Source organism: Diadema antillarum, unplaced genomic scaffold (genome assembly GCF_040938485.1).
Source record: "Diadema antillarum isolate AM-2024a unplaced genomic scaffold, OU_Dant_1.0 seq00000264_RagTag, whole genome shotgun sequence".
NCBI classification, from domain to species: Eukaryota; Metazoa; Echinodermata; class Echinoidea; order Diadematoida; family Diadematidae; genus Diadema; species Diadema antillarum.
In genome coordinates, this window is record NW_027271302.1 from 145,202 (window position 1) to 167,782 (window position 22,581).

General features: G+C 35.7%; 1 protein-coding gene across 1 annotated transcript in view; it reads left to right on the plus strand.

Annotated features, from left to right (window-relative positions):
• LOC139729793 (uncharacterized) overlaps positions 1–22,581 on the plus strand; it is a 55,909-nt gene that overhangs the window by 22,200 nt on the left and 11,128 nt on the right. The window contains exons 10-19 of the mRNA XM_071640724.1: positions 2,049–2,119; positions 6,657–6,891; positions 8,908–9,146; positions 9,986–10,049; positions 10,744–10,843; positions 11,438–11,493; positions 13,386–13,783; positions 18,588–18,675; positions 20,539–20,615; positions 21,417–21,453. Coding sequence (XP_071496825.1) covers positions 2,049–2,119; positions 6,657–6,891; positions 8,908–9,146; positions 9,986–10,049; positions 10,744–10,843; positions 11,438–11,493; positions 13,386–13,783; positions 18,588–18,675; positions 20,539–20,615; positions 21,417–21,453 — 1,365 coding nt within the window. The remainder of the gene's footprint in view (positions 1–2,048; positions 2,120–6,656; positions 6,892–8,907; positions 9,147–9,985; positions 10,050–10,743; positions 10,844–11,437; positions 11,494–13,385; positions 13,784–18,587; positions 18,676–20,538; positions 20,616–21,416; positions 21,454–22,581) is intronic.

The window sequence follows — 22,581 nt, forward strand, 5'->3', positions numbered from 1 at the left end:
ACAGTAATCCTACATTTACAGTATTTTCCTTTCATTATGCCTACTGCAATTACAGACTTCTTACAAAAGATCAGTTTTTTTGTTGAATTCCTTTTTGATGTTTCTGTGATATGTCTTTCACAGTCCTGCCTGTACTTGAAGCTGCCCCAACAGTGACTGCATCAACATCCACCTCTCTTACCATTGAGTGGATGGCTTGGAATGAGCAGACTGATATTGGAGACCCACCTGTAACAGAATACATCACCTATTACAGGATTCCTGGTGGAAACTGGAATGATGGACAAATGGTAGCAGCCTCAATGACATCTGCTACATTAACTGGTCTAGATCCAGACACTGACTATGAGGTCAGTGTAGCAGCGGTCAGGGAGGGTCCAGGAGGGACCGGACCCAGGTCAAATGAATTTCTTACAGCAACCAAGTGTGCAAGTAAGATCTTGTTGTCACCAATCTTTACGTGTTTTCCGTATTAAATACTGCCAGGATTGTACGGTAACATAATTGTTACTATGCAGTTTCTTGCTGTTGTGTGTTGGTAACATTTTGAAAATGCAGAGATGAGGGTTTTTTGAGAAGAGAGATGCTAAACCAATGTTTCATCAATTCATGCCAAGTGTCTCCGTCAAGATGTTCAACCTTGTGAGATTGTATTTAACATCTTCAACATCCCCTACCCTGGCTATTCAATTCAATTCAATTCAATTCAATTCAATTCAATTTCATTTCCATTTCCATTGAATAAACAGAAAAAAAAATATATATACAATACATTTACAGAACATATTTGTAACAATTTCAAAGAAAACGTACAAGTGGTCACGAGTAACAACAGAATTTCCGTTCTAAGGTTTATACATATACCTAATACAAAGATTGGAATGGAAATGGAGGGTCCCACTAAAAAGCAAAGCTTGTAGGGTATGGGACCCTCGAAAAATACGCACACAAAATCAAAGAAACCAATGTCAACTGACATGAAATTCAACTTAGGAAGGAAAAAAAAGAAGAAAAAGAAAAAAAAGAATAAAAGGGGGAAATGAGACTATGGTACAACACACGCCATCGTGGACACAAGCATACTGTACTTCATGATGGAAATGCAATAATAAAACAATAAAACGCTCCCTGGTTTGACATTGCGATTGATTGGGTGCATATGCCGGTATGAATGCATAGGAACGGATATAAAAAAGAGAAAGAGAATAGACTCACTGTTGTCTGGTACAATAAAAGAAATATCTGAGGTAAACGTATGTTAGACAGATTGTTTTCCTTAAAAGATGATTTCTGTGTGACATCTTAATACTTGTAAAAAAGAACCACAAAAAACAAACGACTTGATTGAGACAATGAAACCGAACCTAATTTGGTTGTATATCATAAGATTTCAACAGAAAATATTTTAATTTGCTCTTAAAAGAATTCAAAGTTTGTGCTGTTATTATGTCGTTGGGAAGTGAGTTCCAATACTTTGGCCCCTCGTAGATGAAGGTTTGCTGAGCCAGCAAAGTCCTAAAAAATGGCAAATGAAATTCGTTGGATTGCCTTGTAGGATAATTATGAACAGATTGATTTTTTTAAAAACATTGATTCAAATATATATGGAAGATTATTCTTATTGTAATTATACATAAATTGTCCTAAATTAAACAAATACAAATCTTTAATCTTAATTATGACATACCTGCATATATTCTCATGATTATAACAAGTGACATTGTGCTGACAAGTAGTAAAATTCTAGTCAAGGGGGAAATACTCTGGCGTTTATTCCAAACAGAAGGAAAAAAAAGAACAACAACAATGCATATAATGTCTGACAACACAGATATCTCCAGTGTAACTGAGGGTAAACTTGAGGCAGGATCGAGGCCTCATGGGCGTAAAATGGGCAAATAGCTTTCCAATTTTGTGAAAATCTATGTTGATAGAAAAAAAGTGAATATATTTTAATATAATCCGTATGTTATTTTTCACAAATAGAAGTTTTGCATTGTTTAAATTTTGTCCCACATTGATTATCTACTCTGTCTATGTGTCTTCAGGCCCCAGTGCCTCCCCAATCCTTGTCTCTGCAACAGCAAATGCTCCTGGACAAATCAATGTGACATGGCAGGTATGTGGTTTATACTCTACTTGTGTATTCTAAAGCAAAGTCTAGCAACATACCGAAAATAGCTGGAGGATAGTTGTATCTCCTGCAAGCAGGAAGCGTATATTTCATGTCATATAAGTAGGATGTATGGTCATCATTTGTCACCTGTGCCATGGGGTGAACTGAGCTTATGTACATTAATTATTCATCGATCCAGCATTAGGCCCTTCATATCATTTATTGATTTTTTTCCCTTCAACATCTGTGATCCAATTTGAAGCACATTTGGCCTGTATAGTTTTCAGTAATATTGATGGCATAGAGGATATTGCCCCCTAAGTATAGGTGAATTCCAAAATTCATCACTTCCATATCCAGACTGAGTACAACCGAGTTGTTTTGCATTTATCATATATTATTTTGAACAAAGAATCTAAGTTGTCCATGGCATGTGACAGAGGTAGCTTTATTGGAAATTTAGGAGAGACACGTTCGGAAAGAATGTTGTGGTTACATTTGACTTTTTGTCAAAAGGCATGATAACATTATCAGCAAAGGGAGTATAAAGCAAAGCTATTCCAGTCGTCTGGTGTAGGTAGGAAAAGGAACAACAGGCCTAAACTGCATGGTGCTGGGGGCAACAACTGCCCCCTCCCCATGAAAATGTTGGAGGGGGGCAAATATATAATTTTGCGGCCCTCTCAACATTAGGTGACTCCAGGGAGAGCTTTCTACAAACAAGGTGATAAGTTATTTGCTCAGAAGCCAAGGGGACGTCACTAATTCCATCTCTGGTGAGCTCGGCAATCTGCGAGACATCTCTGCGATATCTCCACCATCACTGGTAGGTGGTCGTCGGGAGTCTCTGCAAGGTTATGGTGACGTCGTTGAGATTTCTCCCCATTCATGAACAAGATCAGTCTCCTTGACGTGGACACAGCAGATTGAGACGTCATGCGGACATCTCCTGCAAGACTCGCTGGAGACAGGAAAAAGTCTTCCCCAAACTCAAATAGGTTAAATTCCCAGTGTCTCTCCGGAGATACAGCTAGTCTCCTGAAGATGTTGCAGAGACGTCTATGTAACCAATGGAGAATGGAGTCACCACCAGGTTGCCACCTATATATTCTCCAGGCCCATAAGATACCAACTCTAACGACTCGCACGTAGAAAATTATGTAGGTAACAAATGTGGTGATTTGATAGCCCTTCATATTGTCCCTGAATAGTTTTTCTTACCTTTTCAACTGCAAAGTTTTCCAAATATTCGACCCAAAGTGTTCACCAGATCAGTGAATTTCAATTGTAACAAAAGCAAAATGCATCCTGGCATGGGAGACTTATGGAGGGGATAACCCTCTCCCACACTCTCCCACTTCTTGGTCAACTTCCATGGACTTATGTAGCACTGGGCCTTCAGCGCAACTTCTGGTGCAACTTCCGGGTTTCCTCAGCTGACGAGCAAAAAAAAAAAAAAAAATCTTCACCTCATCTTTCTCTTCCATTTCCGGGTTTCTTCAACTGACAAGCAAAAAATCAATGCAAAAACAAAGCCTTGCCACGCTCACACTTCAAAGTTTCTCTCTATTTCTTTCTAGTACCACTTACGCACTTCCAAGTTTTTCTTTGAATGATGAAAAAAAAAATAACAGCATGGGCCAAGAACCCCCCCCCCCCTCCGGTTTCGCCGCCCATGCGTTGACTGATACCGTGATTTAGCATTTCACATTGTCCTGAGATGTTCATTATTCTTACTTATTCATATATCACTTTCAAAATATTCCAGGATAGGTAGCTATATAAATAGCCTGCACCAGACTGTTGAATTTCAATTCTAGTAATGCAAAAACTCACTCATGCGGGAAGAGTTATACATATACTAGGTGTTTCAAAAAACATTTCCCACTTTTGATCTGTAATAGTTCAAAAACTATTCATCCGATAAAACTGTCATTGATATGAGTAATAGTTGAATAGCGTACAATTTTGTTGAAGGCAATTTAAATGTGAAAGCATAAATCAGTTTCATTAGATCTAAGATTGATTTTGAAATAAGGTTTCAGATTTGGTCAAATTTTAACCCTCTGTATAAAGATTGAACTTTGCACAGGAACCAATGATGTGTATGTGAGTGTGTGCTGACAATGGCCCTGAACAATGGACATGCCTGAACCACCTGTTGATTAGGCGTCAGTCTCGCGCTCCCAGGCACATGGATGCTTAATCAATAATTCATATGGATTGCCCTCTGCACTGCTAGTCTGAATTCATGCACGGTAAAGGGTAAAATGAATGCACATGGAAAAAGTACGCACATGTTTCCATGTGCTTGCAAACACCACATTTCATTCCAGCTGGCAATCATTTTCAAATTTTGCTTCACATATCACTAAATTTGGGATATGAATAAACATAAATAATCTAAAGTTCTTCATTTTTATACAACTGTCTACTAGTAGTCTGACAAATTGGTCGCTTTTTCGATAAAAAGAGATCATTTTTGGTAAAGAGTTCAGCAGCATTTTTCATTGGGGCAATTCGTTTCACAGTAGATTTATTTAAGGTTCCGTATACAAAAGTGTGTACTCTAATTGATTTTCTTTGCTTCCTGTCACCATGCTTACGACAGAACTGAAGGTATTCATTGTAATTTTGTTTTTCAGAAGTAGGGAGAGCACTGACGCGACTCAACGACAGTATCGGCAGGTGTTTAACTTTACACAGACACTGCCAGAGGCTGAATAAAGACTAGTTGTGATAGTGGAATTTCTCGTGAATAAATAATGAAGCATTCAAACCCTGGGCATTGTTCAGGACCATTGTCAGGGTATTAACGACACACTCCTATACACACCCATTGACCCCTGTGCAAAGTGAAAGTCTTGTAAAGAGGGTTGAAAATAGAGCAAAATCTGGAACCTAACTGTGAAATTAATCATGGATTTCATGAAACTGATTTATGCTTTCATATCTAAACCATATTCAACAAAATTGTACACTATTCAGCTATCACTCATATTAATGACAGTGTTATCTGATATACAATTTTTGTATTATCAAGAATCAAAAGTGGGAAATATTTTTTGAAACACCTAGTACTTGCATGCAAATCTGAACTGCGTGTGAAGACACATGCAAGCATGTAGAGATGACAGATACCACAATTTTGCCTTTCACATAGTCCCATAGTCCCAGGATATATTCTCATTCTTATTTACTTTTTATGGATTGACAAATTTCCAAATATTCCATCCAAAATGTACACAAGGTCATTAAAATTTAACTTTGAAAAAAGCAAAAGCTCCCTTGTGTGAGGTGAATGTATCAGACTATATCTGCTTGAAATACCACTGTTAAGTCATGTATTTAGATATGTATTTACCATGCTTGGTAATCCATACTTGCTCTGCACATTTTCAAATGCTAGTAGTGTCTACTGTGGGAGGGGATATTCCCCTAAACCTTCCACCTTCTACGTCATTTCACTTTCCCATGGGCATATCCTGCAAGTTTTACCTCCCACTGCCAATCCTAAAAATGGGTTGATGCTCCTTATAAGATGAAGAATGACACTAATTATAGCGACTGTGGTCTGATTGACAAGAAGGGGATCTGACTTTATGGTATGACACATTATGATCAACATCAACATTTCATCTTTTTCATTTTGTGTAAGAACATATTAAATCTTTTTTTACCAAAATTTGCAGGAATCATTCTTTGAGGTAATTTGACACGAAGGGGGGGGGGGGGTATACCAGGGGTATACAGATAACGTTAATGGGTGCCCTCAGGTAAGGCTTCCTGTGTAATCTGCATGTGTAATCTGCATGAACTTCAAACATATCCATGTTTAGATCCATTGTAAAATGAATGGGCTTCTTAAATGGGGCCAATTTCAAAGAAATGCCCAAAAGATCAAATTACTGCTGGTACCACTAAACACCTCCATATGCAGTAGGAAACTATGTTGTTGTATTGTATGAACATACCAATATGGGGGAATAACAAAAAGTTTCAGTAGTAACACAAGGGATGTTCTGCCCTTGCTTGCTAAAATTAGATATTTCTTCAAAATTTATTCCGCTACAATTTTGGTGGGATCTTCTTGATTGGGATTCCAGGGAATGCTATGTGTACATTAGCAGAGTATAGGCCCTACATGGTTTTCATGGCGGCTTTGTTATGTGAAAGGACATCTTATGGGGGCACAGACACTGTAAATTTCAGATATCACTCCATCAACATATTTCTAAAGCTGAAGAATAATGGATTCGTATTGTTTGGTGGGCCCATGAGGAGATAGCTACAATGCAACTAGTGAAATTTATTACGGGACACCACTTTTGCCTCAAAGTTTAGTGTCGCTTTCAGCTGAGGTGAGTACACCCCTTGTCTGTATGAAATAAATCTTCCTTTTTATTTTTTCTCGGAACTGCCTTCACGTCAGACTTTAACTATAGTCGTGTGCCATTTTCATTTCATGTGAGTTTGCTTCAGTTTGTCGTGTAGGCCCTAACTGTTTCCTAATGATTTGATCTCTTGACTAATTTTCCAGGCACCACCCAGTGATAGAGCAGAGTGTAGAAGTGGCTTTACCAACTATGTGGTCCACTACACAACAGAAATCTCAGACTTTTCTGGATCTGAATCACCAGAAACATTTCCAAGTACTGAGGTCATCCTGACAGACCTAGAACCATATCTAGAGTACACCATTACAGTGACTGCTGCCAACAAAGATTCAGAAAGTGATCCAAGCAATGAGATAATCGTGAGAACACTGGAAGAGAGTAAGACATTTCGCATTGTTCTATATGATATGCTTCCAAAAAAACTCACTGTCCATTGTAAAATATGTTCCACCTTTTCCCGAATACTTGATATTTCCCTGTAAAAGACCGTGTAGGCCTATGCCTATGCTGTGAATACTCATTCACAAAAAAACAAAAAAAAATGTTCATTTTTATGTCAATGTAATGATGACTATCAACCTTACAGTTGGACAAATTTACATTTTGAGGTAAGTGCCGAGGTGACAAAGTTTGAACCGTAAACACGAATGGGCAAAATTGATCATAAATGCATAATAGGCCTGTGTTTGTATGCCAAGGTCGTGCGAACTAACGTATCTATATTACCAACAATGCACAGACAATTATTTCAATGTATTCTGCACTCTAAGCACATTGTTTGGTTAACTCTGATGAATTAAATCTTTTAGTGCCCGAATCCCATTCTCGTGGATTGATAAATGATACCATTTATTAGAGAATGAATAAAAAAAAACATTATTTTTTTTCATGGTCAGATGATCCTAGCTCAGGAAACAATTTGAAAATACAATATCCTCATACTTACCATTTTCACAGCATTTAAGCCTGTATGTGCATTGAGTCAATGCAGAAATGACTTACAGTGTAGGTTTCCGACTGGTTGCCACTTGCCACCCCCTGTTTAATATGTCATGTTTACAAAAGAATCACAGGAAGTTCGTGTTTTTGTCTGTGCTCTTTTTTTTCATTTAGCATTTCTATCTAGATTATTGCAGTAATATTAGTATTTGTAGATACTTGAGAGTGTATATGCAAAGATATGATTTATTCATGTATTCTGTGATGTAGCTCTACATATGTTTTAACCTGCCATTCGCTTTTTCATGAAACGATAGACATTGTTTTTGTTTGTAAATCATGTTCCATTCATATTGGGTTGAACTTGAATAAAGTCATGACTTAGTAACTGGCAGTAAATAATAGTACGGTAATAGTAACAACAACTACACAATAATAACAATAACAATCATGTAATAATAATAATCAATAATCACTTTATCAACATTGGAGTAGGCCAACATGGGGCAGGTTTATAATGTGGACAGATTCTTGACAATTGCTTCTAGCATACTATTCCTCTGCATAATTATTGTGTATGCTATATACACGTACATGTACATACCCTTGTATGATACGTGCAAAACCAACAAGAGAGTCAAAGACCTCAAATTAGGAGATATAATGACAGAACTCACAAATATATGTATTTAAACCGTTACCGGTAAACTGTTTCACAAAACGCACAAGTGGTCTATTCAAGTCTATTTTCCTGTATGTCTGAAAATATATTTCTGGCCAAAATGGTCAAACTTCAATTACAGGGGATTTCTGAATGGGGAATATTTGTGAAACATAAGTTGAGTTAGATCGGTATTTTCTTAGATTTTGGTAGAGCCATTTTTTTCTTACAGCTGACATTGCCTCCATCTGTTTTCCCACTAAAAGGCTTGTAAAATTGAAAACTGTTCAAGAATTTTCAAAGCAGTCAACAGAAGCATTAATAATTTCAGCTGCAGAGATTGCACATGGATAAAGTTCAAGTTCGATTGTTGAATAGGTGATTCTTCATATTTTCAGGAATAGGTATAGTATGAGGTATATTTGGGAGTATGTTGTTAATCTTAGATTACAAGTGGATGAAAGCTTGTTGTACCTTAGTGTTTTGACATGAACAATTTATCCAAATCTGGTCTTTGGTTTGGTCTTAGATGTAAGGCTTGTCAGATGTTGGTTGTTGTGCTTTTAGTAAACTTGTCAGATGTTGGTTGTTGTGCTTTTAGTAAAATCACTTTTTATTTTCATGCTTTCCAATTAATCTATGCAGCTAATTGCATTTATAGAAAGAGAGTTTCAAAAAATATATAATGAACAATCAAAACAAATATACTCCAATACACATACAAACACAGGGATGTATCAGTATGTATTTGTACATAACGTATCAAATTCCTTTTGGTCTGTTCTTTTTATCAGCTCCGCCCTATCCAGTTAATGTAGCAATATCAGACAGTACCCAGGATTCACTGACTGTAACATGGTCTGCAGCCACTCCCTTACACCGTAATGGAGAAATTATGGCCTACATTCTGCGGTATCGCCGTACAGCACCAGAAATGGACAACACGTACACTATAATCACAGTAACTGAAACAGAGTTTGAAGTGATGTACCAGATTCTTGATCTCTTGGCTGGAAGCATGTATTCAATACAGGTGTGGATTTACTGCATGTTTCTCTGCTGTTTCTTTTTCCCATAAACAACTCAACCTTAAATATCATGCATCTTGACTTCACACATGATTGTTTGATCGTATTATATTTTGATATATTCAGAATATGTCTATTTCTTTCTTTTTTAGCATGGAATGTTTGTTCACTTACACTTCTTTGTTGAAATAAAATAAATTAATGAAATGAAAGCTCCATTAATGACTTTAAGTTGTATGCCTTTAATTGATTGAAATTACTCTCATCTTTAACCTTTGAAATTATTGCTATAAATTGTGACTGCCATGTCGATTGTATGCATTTTCTTCTTTTGCTGGGCCTGACAGTTACCATGAGGACTTGATAAAGATCTATAATTTTGAATATTTTGCTTAAGTTTCCTTTGGGAAATTTCTTTTGATATCTATATGGATAAATCCTTGATGAAACAGTTCATCTTCCTTATTTTTTTTTAATCAAAAGTAGCTGAACGTTTCTTAAGTGCAACACAGTTGTACTAGAAGTCCATGATGTGTTTTGCAGATATCTGCATTTTCCCTTATTATGCTCTTTTCATGGACATCACCATGAACATACACAGCAATATGTTTCTTTTCCTTTTTCTAATATGTTTTTGCCAAGGAGACCACAGAGTCCAAATTGAAAATACCATGTGTGACAAAGATGATGGCGTCAATTAAATTATTTTCCTTAAGTTATTAAAAAAGAAGAAATTGACAACTTGATTGTACCTCTTTACGTTTCTTATACAATGTATTCATGTACATACATTTTCGTTGTTGTTGCTATTGTTGGTTGTTGTTGCATCATTTCCATTTCAAAGGTTCGTACCATCAATGGTGTCGGTGAAAGTGACTGGTCCTCTGAAGCTACTGGTGAAACAAACAGTGAGTTTGACAGCTAGCCTTCCATTGGACTGGTCTACATTGTGTGAATGCATTTGGCCGATTTAAGGACAGATGGACTGACTCTAACTGTAGCAAAACATGCAATAATTGGGAATTGAATCCAAAAAAAAAAAAGAAAAAAGAACTGAATGAAAATTTGTGATGACTCCAAATAAGGGCCGGGGTCTGTAAAACATAAATGGCATGGTTATCCTTGATTCCTTTAGAACACATTTTTACGAATGTAAACCCGTGTTTTGTTTTTTTTTTTTGTTGTTGTTGAAGTAGCAGGAAACAAAATATATGTTTCATTGTTTGGCAGCTAAATGATAGTTACCTTTACCAGCAAAAGGAATCAATCTCATATCACAATGATGGATTGCCATGACTTGTATACACACAATGGAAAGACTTTGAAACATCATTTGCTATCTGTCAAGACAACTGACTATAAACTTGTGTTTGATTTTATTTGTGTATATGTCGGTCATCTTAGTGTTGTGTCTGTTTGCACATACACACACCCACACACACATACACACAAATAAACCATTCCCGTCTGTACATACATGGTAGTGTTAACTGTAATGCAAATGTGTACATGATACCCTTTGTACAAACTCACGTACTGCCACTTTCCAAATGTGTGTTTCATTGGTATACGTCACATCTCTGTATATTCTGTGTGTTACAGACCCGCCTTCTGCAATTGGTGCTGTAGCTGGTGGTGTTGTTGGTGTTCTCATCATCTTCATTATTGTGGGTCTGGTTGTGGGTTTAATTTTCTACAAAAGGTTTGTTTCATCAGGAGCCACACCCATTAATGTCCTTTGCCTACTGCTATAAAAGTTGTAGCGAAGTAGATTATGCTTTCCATTGGGTGAATGTTGCAATAATAGTAGAACACATCAGCACGTTTCAGGGAAAATTGAGACAATCCATTGAAAAGTTAATATTTTCCGTGCAGCCACTGCTGGCTGAAAAACTTCTACAGTTTGCGACTATACATGTGTACAACTATAGAAAGAAAATATAGAGAATCCATATATCTATTACAATATATATCTTATAAAAAGTTCACATCCACTTGACTTGTTACTGGCATCGCGTGTAAATCAATGGTAATATTATTATTTCTTCCCTCTGAAAAAGGCACAGTCAACTGCTCTTTTATTATGCTGGAAAAGTGAAAATATGTGGATCATAGAGGCAACCAAATTCCATTTGTCTTATTTTCCTCATAAAATTTAACGGAAGAAACAAGTCGCATACAAAAGTAAAGATATGACAGAAACTCCATATTAACCTGTGAGTCATACCAAGTTTTCACATCATCGTAATTATATTGAAGCAATCTGTTTACACTTTGTGTTTTTAAACATTGACAGGAGGATTGGCAGAAGTAACAGGAACCAGGACAAAAGAGAGCTTGATGGCACAAAGGGTGAGTAACATCTTTGAACACAACTCGTTGTTGGCCAATATAAGGTTAATTTCATTGTACTAAATTGACAGTAACATGTCTGAACAGATAAACTTAATCTGGAATTACTAGATTTAATGCTTCGAATGAGCTTTGGATGATGTGGTGGATGTGGTTAACTCATATTGAACAAATCACAGTGATGTGCGGAGTCAAAATATGATAGAGGTAATAAATGTTCTTGTCTAACAATTGAAACCTCACTTTTCATACTACTAATTCCCTATAGCCTACACTGTCATAGGTAACCTGATGAAATCTCCAGGAATGTACAAGTTAATTCTTACAAGAGAATTCATCTGCATACTCCTTATAAACATACATCCACTCTTGTACTCCTGGATCTATACTCATATCCCACCTCCCCGAGCCCCCCCCCCCCCCAAAAAAAAAAGGTATTTCCAAAAAATCTTGAACAGTAGAAGAAATTAAGGAGAAGAAAAGGGCATGTTCTTACAAAAAAGAATAAACAAAAACTCTGTAAACTCAGATGACATTCATTAACAATAGGGTGATTTTGCAGGATTCCCCTGGTACCCAGTATTGAAAAGACCTATGACAAGGAATAGCATAGAAGCACTTCTGACCCTCATTGAAACACCCCTTCAAAGTGATGGACTCAGTCTTGATGGTGGCGATTCTCTAAAAAGTAAAAATGTGTGCAGTATCATATCCTTTCCGAATTTAAGATTTAGCAATGAGGACATCACATTATGAAGATTGTAATGAAAATGCTTGTGGCATCAGAAGATAACAATTTTCATCAGGAATATATGCATGGCAACAGCACATCCAAAATGGCACAAATAAGTCTTTACAATGACAACAATTACATTTTTTTTTTTGCAAAAATATGCAACAGACACACACACACTGTTTATAATCGCCTCTGAATGAAACGAGATAGTCTTTAATAGCAATAACAATCCTGACCAGAAGTATGTGTGGTATCAGTACTACAAGCGGCGGCTGATGGGGAAAAACATCTTAAAATTCATATTCTATACACTGTCTTACAGATAATGATTCATTTTACACTGCATTCCTATTATCGTGTGGATAGCCATTTTCATTATAAAGTAAGATAAGGATATTTGATTGTGAATGTGTTTGATTATGTCAGGAAGCAAGTAGGAGTATTTTTATTTCATTAACTTTGCCTGACTCACAGATCTGTCTTCGTGACAAATTTTGTGAGAATGAGAGAATTTTGAAAATGAAAATATCTCTTTGATGATTTTTGTTGATGTCGGGGTAAATATTTAGACACAATGGTTCTCGTGGCATTATTCACTATACTGCAACAAACAAGATTTCGTCTTAGATGTACTTAGATACAAGGGAGCTAAATTGTGCCAGTTACTCCCTCCACTCAATCTTTTGACTCTGTTAACCCATGTTGTAATTGATATCCTATGTTTGCAAATACTTTCAAACATGATGCTGTAATTGTCTTTCTATTCATTTCATTTTTTCTTTTATAGGACAAGTTATACATCTTTGAAGTTTGAAACCCAGCAATGCAGAAAGAATCTTCTCCTTGCAAATTACATTTTAACAAACATTGGAGACAAAAGCTTAGAGATCATATCAGTCTTTGCTCTTCAACGTCTTTTCTCAAAATTGGCATTGCTATATTGTTTGCTCTTCCATCGGTAATCTTTATTAGTTGGGAACAACCCATTCTGAGAAGTTATTTGCTATTATTCACCTGATAATCTGCTTATTCCAATTTTGACTCTTAGTTATTGTCTTTTCTTGTGAAATTATGTGAGGGCTTAGAAGTAAGGTCACATGTGTATCCTTCTATTAAGTGTATTCAGTGCTCCTGTTGCTCTCATCTTCTTATCCAGGAACAAGAGAATCTATAACAGAGCACGGCCAAAATGCTGAGTATGAAAGTCTTGGCCCTGTTGAGCTGGAACAGCATCCATATGAAGGCTTAAAAACAGTTGGAGTTATTGAACTGACTGGAGACATCTATAACTCCAAACACCAAGCCTCTCCAAATCCCAAGCACTACCCCAGCCACCAGAGGGATCAGATGGATGGGAGTGGGGACAGAGAGATAGGTGTTTCTAGGAGGCCGCATCTCCATAGTGTGTGCAACATAGATGAGTCAAACATGGAGGGAAGAAACCAGGAGGTTGTCTACCAGGATATTTCAAGTTCTATCCCTGTTGATAAGCTCCAGGCATACATTAAGAGCAAGAAGGCAGACTATGGAAATGGACTCATCCAGGAATATCAAGTAAATATTGTTATTGTGTGCACATATTTCTACGGACATTGCTTTTTGATAACTTGGTGCAGGACCAACATCAATTTGTAGTGCTCCCAGGCTACTGCTAATGTCAAGCCCTGTATATGCCTAGGTATTTATTACATACATATATATATATATATATATATATATATATATATATATATGTATATACATAATTATACAAAATATATTGATTCACAAATGCAGTTTGAAAAGTCTCTTTTCGAAACGTGCTAAATCCACTTATGATGATAAGGAGAAAAGCTTTCGATTTTATTTCACCAGATTCTAAGTGTTTCCATGGAATGACTTTGATGTCCCATAGAAATACCCAGTAATGGGAAAGGGAAAATGTCCACAGTGATTTTTGAAGAATTGATATTTTGGGGAATTTTAGAGCATCTTTTCAAACCAAAAAATGCCAAGACCATATGCAACATATAACTATTGTTTTCATTGTCTAGCTGATGTAGCTTTGTGTATTTTTTTCATTCTGCGATGATTTCTTATCTGTACACATTTTCCTCCTGTTTTACTCATTTCTTCAAAGATTTTTTTTTCTTTTGCATAGAAAGATAACATTTCACAGCTAATGAAATCACGTACTTAAATGAATTATGTTCGTCATCTGTAAAGTGTCACAGCTTGGAGAGATATACCAACCGGGCCCTACTCTGGGGTCGAGGTGTGGTCAAGAAAGCACACTTTTTGGAACAAATCTCACTTTTCATTGTCTGATTTTTCCATTTTCTCACAAAAATTTCAACATTTTGAATCGTTTACTGTATGCGACTCCAAAAGGTGAATACATTCCTGTAAAAATGTCCACATTAATGAAAAATACCTTCAGCACCTTTTGGAAAGGAAGTCTTCATATATACACCTTATATCTGGTCTACTTTTCGGTGGAATTGGGACTTCCCAAATATTTAGCAAGTGGCTAAATTTGTAATCGTGGAGTACAGAATCGAATGGAGAAATGTATGTGTGCATGTCACATTAGTGTTGGGATCAGATTCAATATTTTTACATTTTTTCTTAATTCATGAATAGCTCCACTCACGAAATTGAGAAACCCTGGTAAAATAAGTAAATGGAAAAACAACGGACATTGCTCTCTACTTTTCAAGTTAAGAATACTTTTGGCCTGACATGGCCTTTATTCGGATCTACCAAGACAATTTATCGTCTCCTGAAAACCAGAAGGGCGCTGGAGATTGTGTTCTAAGATTTTGGAGTATATGATATTAAAAAAAAAATCAGTTTTCATTACATTTAACGCCTATGTATGAATGCAAATCAGTTGCTTTTTAAAATGTGAATTTCCAAAGCCCTGACAAAGACCTTTAAAAGGTTGAAAGCACAGTATTGATATCAAAAGCATTTAAGTGAACGAATGCTGTAATCTGCTGGTTCCTCCTTTCCGTCATGATTATGGCGTATACAGTAGGACATTGATTATCTGGACATCGATTATCCGGATTCTCTGTTATCCGGACATCGACTAGCTGATACTTAATATATATATATATATATATATATATATATATATATATATATATATGTATATATAGTTTAAGTGAAAAATCTCACTCAAAACAAACGCACATTCAATCATTATCGTTGAATGCATGACGGGACATTATTCTAATCATCTCAGGAGACTCACTTTTAAGTCAGTTCGTGAGATGATGTCAATGACTGGTGCCGCGCTTGTCACTGGCACTGCGTACACAGCAGAAGGTTACAGTACAATGCAGCGGCAGAATTCTATGAGTCGCAATATCAAACGAACAATTCATGAACGTATATTCTACTTACATTTTTATTTCTATATCAATTTATGGAGGATGAAACTTAACAATGTCATGTAGATAGTCATGATATTATTAAGATGCTAATGACATGTGTATAATTATAAACACAATATATAACTAGAGATTGTAATTTGTCATCACTGACAAATTAAGGTGATCCGATTTTTTTTTAATCAATGATTCGAGGTCTGATCGCAATAGGCAACACCATACAGGTTTCATCTGTGTTTAGAGACATTGGTTGTGTGATGTTTGGATTCTCATTTAGAAAAGGGAGTCAAATCTGTCATCTTTGGTTCCAAATTCTGTATACACTAGATAACGAAGATACAGCAACAAATATATAATTTAGGCATGACCATACAGGTTTCATCTGTGTTTAGGGACATTCGCCGTGTGATATTCGGAATCTCATTTAGAAAAGCGAGTCAGATCTGCCATCTTTGGTACCATATTCCGTATAACACGTCATAATAAAGAGACAGAATGAAGTATATTTGACCACTGACCTCACTTTGCACAGCCAGGATGGCATCTAAGCAAAATGTGGTTATTTTGTAAAATGATTCTTGTAACATGGTCTTTGCGTGTGCAAAATATGGAAGAGACAGGACATGTATTCACTAAGATACAGAATGAAACATTTATGACCTTTGACCCTAATTTACATACCCAAGATGGTGTCTGATCAAGAAGTTGTTATTTTATGAAATAATGTACGTGACATGAACTAAACATGTGCAAAATTTGAGGGTGATAGATGCTGTTTTTCTTGAGTTATTGCAAAGAAAGTTGCAGAAAGAAAAGAAACATCTCAATACATTGAAGATAAGCTTTAAATTCAACCACGTTTTTTAACGTGATCCCGACATCGTATGAAAAAAACGAAGGGTAAAATACAATAGCCCAAAGTCTCAGCTACAACATATTAAGATCTGGGAGAAATTCACCGAAGCATAAGTGAGCTATTGCTCGAAAAAGATTGTCATAGCTTCATTCGCAGAAAAACTGCACTCCCATAGAGATAACACGTCATAATGAAGATACAGAAAGAATATATGACCTTTGACCCCACTTTGCACAGACATGATGGCATCTGAGCAAAAAGTGGTTATTTTGTGAAATGATTCTTGTAACATGGTCTTTGTGTGTGCAAAATATGGGAGAGATAGGACATGTATTCACCAAGATACAGGATAAAACATTTATGACCTTTGACCCTAATTTACATACCCAAGATGGTGTCCGATCAAGTAATTGTTATTTTATGAAATAATGTACGTGACGTGATGTATGTGCAAAATATGGGATTAATAGCCATTGTTGTTGTTCATCTATTGCACAGAAAGTAGTAGAAAGAAAGAAAAATAAAGAAAAAATTATGTTATTTTTATAGAAATTTGAAGGAGAAGCATGAAAAAATCAGAAAAAGATAAAGTTAGGAAAGGAGATTAAGACTAACTAAAGAAAAAAAAAGGAAAAAAAGTGTTCAAAAAAAAAAAAAAACTGGCAGGGGTGAGCATCGAACCAGGGACCTTAGGATTACGAGTCGGATGCGCTATGCAATGACCTATTTCATGCTCCATAGGCCCTGTGTATTAAGCAAAATGACGTTGCATCGAAGCCACATGCAATTTTTCAACCAAGTTTTTCGATGTGATACCAACGTTGTATGAAAAAATGGAGGGCACACTTACGATAGCCCAAAGTCTCAGCTACAACATACTAAAATCTGGGAGAAATTCACCGAAGCATAAGTGAGCTAGTGCTCGAAAAAGAGAGTCATGTCAATTTTCACTGCCAGAAAAACTGCACTCCCATAGAGATAACACGTAAACTGGTGAAATTTTACAAGGATACTTTCAATCCATTTTTACGAGGTGATGACGTTATCCAATCAAAATGTTGTTATCACATTGATGAAAGAACATTTCATAAGCTACAACATACTGAAATCTGGGTGAAAATTGGCGAAATTTAAGTGAGATACGCTCGAGTGAATTTGAAATTTGATGACGTCATTTGGAAAATTTACTTTGTTTACTTTATTAAGAAATTTGATATCTTGTAATCATTTTTTCAGTATCGCCAACCCATGAAATGACATGTACAACTCATCAGCTTTTAGAATATGTCAAGAAAATGGGGGGTCATCGTCCATCCTGACGAGTAAAATCCGATTTAAAATTGGCGGTTTTTTGGCATAGTTGCACAGTGTATCCCCATTGACGCACGCGCGGAATTTTGAATTTGACGGGCCCGTATGATGTCATATTGAGTCGGATCGACTTGAAACTTGATAGAAATATTCCTTGACATTGTGGACATCCGATCCGTGTGAAAAAACTGAAAATTTCTATTGCATATGAGCTGTGCGTGCGTATATGCGCGCGCGCGTACGCGTCCGTCCGATTTTTTCAATTTTTCAAAAAATGCTCTAAATGGTCTGAAACGTGTGCAAAAAAAATTTGAGCTCGATTTGAGCATACAAATATTTCAACGCGCGCGTACGCGCACGTACCAAGAGAAAATGTGAATTTTGAGAATATGAGTAGAATGCGCATAACTTGAAATAAATGTGACGTGAATTTCATTGAAAAACTTCATTCCATTAATGAGATATGATTGAGAATGTGTTTTCATATAATGACGTCATAGTGACGTCACGGTAGACTGATCACTTTGATTTTAGTTCGATTGCCGTCTTTGGGACACGATACATACATGGTATAAGTTTGAACTTGATAGGCATAGTACTTTCTGAGCTAACCTCTGCACAACTTTTGGGGAGAAATAAAGAAAGAAGAAGAAGAAGAAGAAGAAGAAAGAATCCGTACAGATACAATAGGTGATCCGAGAGGATACTCGGATCACCTAAATATATAGTTTATATGGGAACATAAATGCCTGTGAATACAGAGATTAGGCATTGCATTAAAAAAAGACTTTTTGCTTGTTCTTTAATTGGTCAGATGTTGAAGAGCAGTCAGCTTCATTCATGGGATGTAGCATCAAAGAAACAGAACAAGTCGAAGAATCGCGTCAGGACCATCATAGCATGTGAGCCTTTTCCAAACAATTTCATACCAAAGTATACCATAATGCCTGTATTGAAAACAAGGTTGTATATCTTAGAAAGCATTTGATTATTGCCATGTCTTAGTGTAAAGTGTTGCAAACTCCAGTACAGTTAACATCATTACTTATTGATCATAAGTTTTTAATTGTAATTCATTAATAATGTATATAATTAGCCAAAGAAAAATAGTAATATTAAAAAAAAACTTTAATGATGACATTGTAGATGATCCCGAACAGATTTGTGAAATTTTCAATTTTCTATCATTAATTCTGAGCTCACTTAAAATATCCCTTTAACAATAGAACTCCTTTTGGGATCTTTTGATAAAACCTGATTCAAACTCTTCATTTTTTTTCCCCAACAGATAATAATGAATCGTTTCTTAATTGTTGACTATATTTCAGGTTAAGAAAATGCTGGATTTGATGATATTGATAATTAATCAGTATAAAATGTATTACTGCAAATTTGTAATCCTCTTACGGATATTTCTAATCCTCTTACGGATATTTCTAATTTGTCACTTTTGTCAGGTATATTATCTAATGATATGAAACAGATAAAGTTGTCCCATTATCTATATATAAAGTGTGATGAATTGGGTGTATGTAATTGTAGGCCTAAGTCCTTGCTAACATGCTTTCTAAAAATTTAGAAAATATAAAAATATACCAGAATTATAAACTTCTTTAATATTTAACATTGTGTTGGATTATCGGTTCGGATTCAGAGAGAAGCAAAGCACTCACATGCTATACTAACATTCTTACATCTTGTAACTTCAGCTATTTATAGCCATTGTCACACTCGTGGAATATTCCTTTACCTCTCCAAGGCCTTTGATACTTTTGATCATGATATACTCTACAAAAACTGTCTCACTATGGTGTAAGTGCAAGGGCCTTGGAGAGGGGCATCTTACAGACAGAATATATATATATATATATATATATATATATATATATATATACACAATAATACCTCAGCTATGCATGATCTTTCATGTAGAGTTCCCCAAGGAGGTCTCCTTGGCCCATTATTGTGTTTGAGATACATCAATGATATGCAATAATCTTCGTTTAAGCTTTCCTTGGTTTTGTTTGCTGATGACTCTTGTACATTCTATCTCATTCAGACCCTCATTCGTTAGCACACATAATGTAAATAATGCTCACATTTTGTAACGAATGATTCATTACAAAATGTCACTTTGGTTGAAAACGAATTATGTTTGAATGTGCAAAACACTAAAAACATATCATTTAGCATCACTGTTACCACTCTTCCAGATAACATTTGTTTGGATAATCCTACTTGATCAAGTGAACTCCACAAAATGTCTAGGTTTGATGTTATTTGATGCTATAAGATATCATGGAAAAGACATAAATTGGTAGTATCAGGAAAAATCATATCTAGAAATGCTGGAGTCACATAATCTAACAGGTATTTTTCCTCATTATGTTCTTTCCAAACTTTATTTTACTTTGATACTTCTTCTCTCTAAAAAAAAAAAAAAAAAAAAAATCGAGTGAAAATGTTCACATGAAGGAATGAATGGCAGAAAATAGTGAATTTAGAGTGAAATCGGAATGACTTTTGAGTGAAAATGTTCATTTTCACTAATTTTAGAGTGACCTCAGGGATCACTAGAAGATTTTGGAGAGACCTCTCTTACAAAGTTATTTACGTGCATTTTTCAGAGGAAATAGATTTTACATTCTTTGTCACAACAAAGCAGCCTATACAATAATGGTATTTTACAACATTGATGAGTTATTACACATTGTCAAAAATGTACATCTTGTAAAAAAACTGTATACCTTGTGATTCTTGAACAGACGATCATTCCAGAGTTGTTCTACAGAGTACAGGTGGCGATCCTCACTCAGATTATTACAATGCTAACTACATCCATGTGAGTATCATAGTCATTCCATGACAATTTTCTGGAGAGATGAACATATTCGGTTTGGTATTAAGCAGACATTAGGAGGTATGTATTCTCCTCAAAGAGGGAAATAATTGGATCACTTTGCATGTTACTTTACAAATGATGAACAGAAGTTTCATCTGGACCTATGGTATTACCGCATTTAAAGGGACTGTACAGATTTTGTTGAGACGAGAATTTAGCTTTTAACGTTTTGCGAGATATTCAGAAACCACTCTATGAGATGTCAAAGAGCATGCAATTCTAAGGGGAATCAAACGTTTTATTTGATGAAAAATGGTTTTGCAATGGCTGAGATATCCAAAAACAAGGTGTAACAAAGAGATCCTTATAAAAGTCGTGTCCTGTTGCCTTTTGTTATTATCACTTTTTTTTTGGATATCTCAGCCATTTGAAACCAATTTTCATCAAATAAACGTTGAGTCCTCCTTAAAATTACATACTCTTTCATATTATCTCAAATAGGAATGTTATAAACTTGAATCCTCACTTCGATCAGTAATGTATAGTTCCTCGTGGTGAATGCTTCAAGTTGTCACTTTATAGCATTTTCCCATTTGATTTATGAAGTGAGTGATTATGAACAAAGCCTTACATACATTTTTGGGGGTCATATTTCCCCTGGTAGTCATCCGCAAAGACAGTTTACTCATTCAAAACATTTCAAGCAATCATTTTACATGCTTATAAAAACAACAACAACATCATGTGATCATGTACAAACAACCCAGTAATTGTGTAACAATTTAATTTTCCTCGCAACAGAATTACAGAGGGGAAAAGGTGATTATTGCATCACAAGGTAAGAAGCTATACATTCACTAGATCCTATTGTAAAGACGGTATGAAATTGTGATCCCAATTTCAATACCCACTCCTTTATTTCATAGTGAGATATGTGCTCATGCAATGTATACTACATGTAATGTTACAGAAAAAAGGCGTCAATAGAAAATATGTGTGCTACCAACATGCTTAGATATGCCTTGGGACTACATTGATAAGTTCACAACATGAATGATACAATGATGGTAGATGTTATCACTATTTCAAACAACCACAAACTTCTTTTTTTTTTTCCCATAGCAAGCTGTGATCTCTAATGCAGATCACTCTACAGTAAACTATTTTGTTGTTGGTTTTGATGCCACCACCACGAAAATGTCACTTTTTTTTTCTGCATAGCTCAGAAATCGTTCAAGGTATCTTCATGGAACGTACTACATATGTATGTAATGACTGGCAGTGATTATCTAGGAATTTGGAGTCATGGGGTCAGAGATCATGGGTTAGAATGTCAAGGTCAACTCTTCAAAATTTCAACTTTTCCCTCATATTTATGCAATGCCTGTAGGATTATTTTTTTTTTAACTTTGTGTATACATGAATACGCGATTGAGATTTTCTGGGAAGTTTTTTACCAAAAAGGTTGAAGATCAAAAGGTCAAACATCAAGTGAAAGTGCTGAATTTCACTTTTTTTCCATATCTCGGAAGTGGCTTAAGGTATCATCGTGATACTTGGTACATATTTATGCTTGTTCTGCCTGACAGGGATTCTCTTGGGAGTTTTAGGGTCATGGGTCAAAGATCAAGGGTCAAAGGCCAGCTTAGATTCCTAACAATTGAATATCTAAAACAGAAATTAAGCCCTTATAATTTTCCCCACACCTTGACAATTACTCAAGGCATAAACTTATAATAGGGTCAAAAGTCGAGTAATAACCCCCAAATCCTCAAATACATGCTCTCCTAGAAAATATAGCTATTCATCCAATTAAACCTAGTTCAAGGGAAGTGAATATTCAACATATTTGTGACAAACATATTATTTGATATTTTGCCAATTATGTAAAACTGTCATCACACATTGTCAAGATGTATGGTAGACCTATTAGGAGAATCATGCTTTTTGGCGGAGGCATACCAGT